Source organism: Halyomorpha halys, unplaced genomic scaffold (genome assembly GCF_000696795.3).
Source record: "Halyomorpha halys isolate HHAL.00 unplaced genomic scaffold, Hhal_1.1 Scaffold591.1, whole genome shotgun sequence".
In the NCBI taxonomy this organism is placed as follows: domain Eukaryota; kingdom Metazoa; phylum Arthropoda; class Insecta; order Hemiptera; family Pentatomidae; genus Halyomorpha; species Halyomorpha halys.
In genome coordinates this window covers 206,386-212,920 of record NW_027104732.1, presented here as the reverse complement: position 1 = coordinate 212,920, position 6,535 = coordinate 206,386, and the positions used below count along the sequence as shown (strand labels likewise).

The window sequence follows — 6,535 nt, the reverse complement described above, 5'->3', positions numbered from 1 at the left end:
TACACAGAATGAAAAAGGGAAAAAAAAAATTCTTATCAATTAATAAACCAATTAAAACTTATAGGTTGACTTAACCTTAACTTAAATACTTAATCTTATTAACTAATTTTACATTATTATACAAAAGAGTTTAAAAGCGAATATAAAATAAAATTTAGTTCAAACCCCACGTAGTCTTTGGGTGTACTCCTGGCAGAACAAAAGGTTGTCCGATATTTCCTTTCCGGTCACCGTCTCACCTTCCCCAGACGTTTGATGATGACACCTACCACAACTCTCCTGTCCAGGACATGCTGAAGAAACGTTGCCACACACTCCACTATATCCCCACTTCTAGTGTTAATGACTGTCCATTGAAGTAGAACACCATAATTTTGAAAAACAAAACATACACGATAAAATTTCTCATATGGTGAAATTTCGGTTCAAACAGTAAAGACACAGGCCCTGATAGACTATTTACACATCACATTGAACAGTCGTAACGTGTTCAAAAATCAAACTGCCCCCTTCACAAAACCAAAACCCACTCGTCTAAACATATCGCTCGTGTTTTTTTTTCACCCCATGACAACCGTAACACCTCTTGTCTACGCAGATATAGCCAGTGTTTTTATTTCACCATGGCAACCGTAACAATGTATAAATGTTTATTATGTCATTGATAAACATAGAACCTATAAATCTTGAACAGGTTTATTCGTAAATTTGTAAACAAAAGGAAACTTATAAACTTACGTCACATGTGTAGATGCTGTGGAACAAGGCCGTAGATACTATCAGTGTTGAAAACATGGACGTCAGAGCAGATCCAGGCGGCATGACTCGTCTCAGTTGCTAATCTGAAACATAAAGGAGCATATTTAAGATAGTTCTGTCTGTTGCATGGTTCCATTCCTCACTTCTTGGTTTTACTTATCTTTTAGGTAGCTCTATGGAATTAATATCTTTTTATAGCTATTATTATTTTTTAGACAATTGAGCTTCCCATTAATAAGTTTCTCTAATTGACCATCCACAGGGAATTTGTTCCATAACTCATATTGTAGTCTGATTTACCGCAAAATAACATATCGTGACCTGGTAGCCTGTAGCCTTCCCGATTGGGTGTGATGCACCCTTAAATTCACCCTAAAAATGGAAACACCTACAAAACTAATCTTTAGAAACTGCATAATGTTGCATTTAAGATATATCAATTTGAATGTTAATAAACCACTGTGTCTAATTCATCTCCGACTTGGTTAGATTTCACACTAATCCCAACTTACCTGCAAATTTGGAGTAAATCGAACGATATATTATCAAAGTACAAGTTTATCAAGAAAATACGTTTGGACATCTGTAAGCGAAATTAATGAATGCCATTTGATGAACTTGTCTGATAAATTTTTTTTCGACATAAGTCCAATTCTTGCTCCCATGCATCCCTTGCTCCCATCCGACATAAATCCAGTTGCTTCCCGTCCCCTTTACACGCCACTATCCCTGATGAAGACCTGAAACTCAGGTCGAAACGTCGGCATAAAATAAATAAATATTTTTTTGTTTATTTATGTTGTTCTTTGCTGACCGCACCCCCCGATAAACTTCTTCAAGTAAATCCAATTCTTGTTGAAAATAACGTACGTAATTATATTATATATTATGTGTCTGTGTCTGTGTGGGAAGTGAAGAAAATGTTTATGTTTTAATTTGTTCTCTGAATTGTTTTATGTTTTAGATATCAAGAAAAATTTTTTGTTCCGTGTCTACAGCCAAATTTGTGCTCCGGCATAATCCATCAAAATTTTGATCCGAATTTTGTGAATTTTTCAGTGATTATTCAGGTCTGTCAGATATCAAGTTTATCAATTTTCATCAGCTACTTTTAGTACAAGAGCCTTGTGGGGGAAAAAAAGTCTATTATTTCATCCCAATTTTTTATTTCTTTAATAAAAAATTACTGGTCAAAATTTATGAGTTGACGTATTGTCGTACAGTAGAAACATAGAATATCATTTAGTAGAATGAATTGCTTAAATATGAACACTAGTAGAACTGTTTATATTCAATAGTTCTCGACATACAGTTTTTTTAAAAGCTACATTTCATGAAATATATACTGGAAAATGAGTAGTTAGTAAATTTATTGTGGGAAATCTTAGGAACCTTGAAACGTACAGATGTTAATTAACACTCAATTTAAAACTAGTTTAATGTGCTATAAATTAGTTTATGACGTTTATCTTCGTAAGAGTAATAATTTTCATAATATTTGCTAAAATAAATTCACAAAAAGTTGATTTCTAATTGTTCGGAAAAAAAAATTTGATTTATAAAACTATATTTGAGGAACCATCGAACGTAGATATGTCTGCGAGAAATCACATTAAAGATACTTTATTGTACTTTAAAGTTTTTTATAACTTTCATCTTTATTTAGGTAGTTTTTATTATATTTTCATGTGAATATGAATTTTGTGTGAACAACTAGAAATTCATTTATTTTAGCAAATATCAAGAAAACTACTACTCTTGCGAAAACAAACGTCATATACTCCTTTATAGCACATTAAAATAAATTCAATAAAAATAGATTTTTTAGTACATTTTTTTATGAAATGTTGCTTTAAAAAAAATGTATCTCGGAAAATTTCGAACGTATACAGATATAACAGAGCTCATATTTTAGTAAATTTACTCTGCTTTAAATGATGTTTTATTAGGTTTTCTAGTGTTGTATTTAGTTTTAACGATGTGGAGCTCCGGATAAAAAATTACTTTATTTTTCGTTTCGAAACATTCACCATTTTTTATTTTCCCTGATGATACTTAGCAGACTCAACAATTTTGACTAGTAATCATTCATAGTTTTCATTAAAGTATTCAAAAATTGTTGTGAAATGACTGAAGTATTATTCTTAGTACACCTATATTTCAAATACTCTCCCACCTCTGGATTTTATTTTCAGAAGGACAAAAATAAAACTTTCTTAAAAAATAAAATTTATTCTCAAACCTTGAAATACATCTACCCAGTCTTTTTACAGAACGATGTATTGTTAGACTGTAAAAATATTTTAAAATACAGATAAGTATAACTCTAAAGAACCAATGAGATATAAATAATGCCCCGGCAATTAGGAGCATTATAATTTAATATTGACTAAAAAAAAAAATGCCTAGGATGTTTGTGTCTTGGTTCCATTTCTTGAGCTCCAACAAGCGCTTCAGATCACCATATTTTGTTTTAAAAAAGAAACATTTTAGTATATCCAATGGATTCGGGAATAAAAAAAAATTTGTTTAGTCTATGGTGTGAAAAGTAGTAAATAAATTTTATACGCAACACATGGAGATTTCTGTTGAACGTAAAATCAATAGAGATAGGTACTACTAAGCGTTTTTGGTACTTTTTAATTTATAGAAAATTAAATTCTTTCTCTCTTCGGAACTTCTTAGATTTTCTATCCGCACTAGCCGACATTATGTCCAGTTGAGGTAATTTTTCATTTGGATACTCTTTTAAGTTCATGGTAAACATTTCAACTCGAGTTCTATATATAGTGCTGCCGATCAAAACTTTAGTCGGATAAGTTACTTTAGCTTTTCAAATGTGTCTAGTACTACTAGTACACAAACTTTATCAAAATTGGAAAACGAACTCAAAATGCGACAAGATATATATAGAAATTGAACTATTTAATGCAGTCTAAAACGCTAATAATAAAAAATAAAATAATAACCAAAGTTCGTGAAATATCTTGGACGAAGTGATACAAAGCAACAGGTCTGGACAAACATTTCATCATAAAATCTTGACATTTGAGAGAAAATCACTTAAAATTTTTAAAATCCCTGAAAATGCATCCTTAGAGTTAAACTGAGGTGAGACCCCAACTTCTCCATTCACCTAGAGAAAAAGATCTCATTCAGAATATGGTCTCAAAAAAATACATCCACCATTTCAAGACGTCAAGAAAATTTATAAGAAACATTGTCATTTCTGACGAATAATTTTTAGTGGTGCTAAGTACATTTCCATTTATAATAATAAACAGTACAATTAAAGCTCCTTTTCTATAAATCTTATTAGTCAAGCAACTGCATTTCAAAAGATGCTATTACAATCCTGAACTGATTCGTTTCTTTTTAAAAAAATCTATCTAAGGAAAGCCTTTTCAAGAAATATAACTCGAAATTATTATTTCTTAACCAGAAATAAAAAAATAAGCGTTAATAGTAAGTCAAAAAACAAATCGACTAGTAAAGGTACTGTACCCAGGTGATAAAAAGTCTATTTGAAATATGAGGTACATCTGAGCTCAGGAGAACTTAACTTCTTTTGTGTGAGTGTTGAAATGAAATCACCACACCTGAATAACTTTACACCTAACTTAGGAAGAGGAAATGAGAGAATGATGACAGGACAAAGAACAACTTCATCAATAAACCCACCGATTCATCAGTCAAGTAAAATTGTATCATAGAACCCAAATTTCATTAACAACACTAAATAATTTGTAACCCCATACAATCAATCTGTATTATTGCAAATAATCAATTCTTAATTTATTTATTTATTTATTCCTTATTTATGAATCCATTATTTATTCATTAATTTTAAATATAGTCCCCAGATAATACCCTCGATATTGGGAATATTAGAACTTAACAGAATCTATAATAAATATTAGTTTCATTCACTTATCAATCGGGTCGCAACCTCTTTAGGAACAATCGATTCAATTATATATATTTAGGAAAAATCGTTATTAATTTTAACATTGGTCTGATAAACTTGAATAATGCAATATGGATCCCTTTTTATACAATTGGCCCAATGTCCTATTTTTTCTAAATAAATCAAAATTGCAAATTTTGAGATTTGCAGTAACAAACAACGAACTACAGGGGTGTTGTTCGTATGGAGGTAATTAATTATACGACATAAACGAGAAGACAACTGCTGCTGAAAAACTTGTACTTCAGATTTTATTAGTTTTCAAAATCCACGACCTCCAAAGAAGATGTAACATTAAATTTATTAACATTTACTCATCCTCACAACATTTTAATATAGACTCAAACAGTGGCTAAGTTTTGGTTTTTGTTGTATGAAATTAAATCTTGTGCGTCAGAAATGAGATGAAGGTAAAGAGGAATCATAGATGTAAAAAGTAGCCAGTCAAATATTTATTTTTATTCTTTATGGTTGATTTATATATAAGTTCTAGTAAGAGATAAAACAAGTATGGTACTGTATAATTTGAAGTACGATTACCAAACATAGGGTTGTTCCATAAATTTTTTTTTTTAAAACATTTTAAGATAATTCTGTAAAAATGAAATAGTTTAGATGGTAAAGTACCAACATTTTTAAGATTTTCTGCTTTATTACAGCCCGTTATTATCATTATTATTTAGTTTTAATAAATGACAATCAGAACTGGCACCATAGCAACGAGAAGACAGCTGCTGCTGAATAACTTGTACTCTAGATGTTATTAGTTTTCAAAATCCACGACTTCTAAAGAATATGAAATATTGAATTTATTAACATTCATCCTCAAATTCAAACTCGTATTTCTAACTATAAAATCTTAAATTACGTTATGTTGTTCGAATGTTATTACATTGTTATACCATATAGTAGAAGATAATTTTTATAGAGACATTTATGTTCATTTCAAAATTATAAAATGGCAAAAGACTAAAATATTCAAATGCGTTTTTCTTAAAACACATTTCTTGCCTGAGTGCCCTTTTTGCAAATATCGTCTCCATTGCAATTGTACTATATCCCATTGAATTTTATTTTAACATTATAAATCTTTATACGAACAAAAACAAAAAACGGAAATAATTGAAGACAATTCTACTACGTTGTAAATTAATATACCAAATTAAATATATATCCTTATTATATAACAGCCCTCGAAGAATGGTGTCGTAACTGGAGGATTAAAATAAATTCCAACAAATCCCATCAAATTACTTTTACTCTATCTCGTAAACCTACTGACTGCCTTACAGTATACTTCAATAATGTTGTCCTTACCCCTGTTGAACAGATCCGCTACCTTGGACTACATCTGGACAAACGACTAACCTGGAATCCTCACACAAGACTGAAAAGACAGGAAACTGCACGTCGATTTTGACTATTACAGCACTTACTAGACAAACGGCCCAAACTTCCAATTCATTACAAAAGACTGATTTACATGACAATTATAAGGCCTATCTGGACTTACGGCGTTGAGCTTTGGGGCTCCACTAAACCTTCGAATTCCTCTCGTATCCACCCTTACAATCCAAAATCCTGAATGCTCCCTACTTTTTCACAAATAAAATGATCCACAAAGACCTTAATGTTCCATTTGTAACCGATCTAGCCCGACCAGATATCAATCCTTACATTACAAACTCCCTAACCACTCAAACCCATTAGTTTCTAATCTTGCTTCCTCTTTTATTCCGGACAATCCTCCGAGGCGTCTGAAAAGAAGATGGCCTCGAGACCTTATATTGTAAAAATACCATTATGATT

The 6,535-nt window shown here is 31.0% G+C and overlaps 1 protein-coding gene across 1 annotated transcript in view; it reads right to left on the bottom strand.

Moving 5' to 3' along the window:
* LOC106684556 (serine/threonine-protein phosphatase 6 regulatory ankyrin repeat subunit B) overlaps positions 1-6,535 on the bottom strand; it is an 18,215-nt gene that overhangs the window by 8,083 nt on the left and 3,597 nt on the right. The window contains exon 2 of the mRNA XM_014426704.3: positions 739-842. Coding sequence (XP_014282190.1) covers positions 739-822 — 84 coding nt within the window. The 5' untranslated portion in view covers positions 823-842. The remainder of the gene's footprint in view (positions 1-738; positions 843-6,535) is intronic.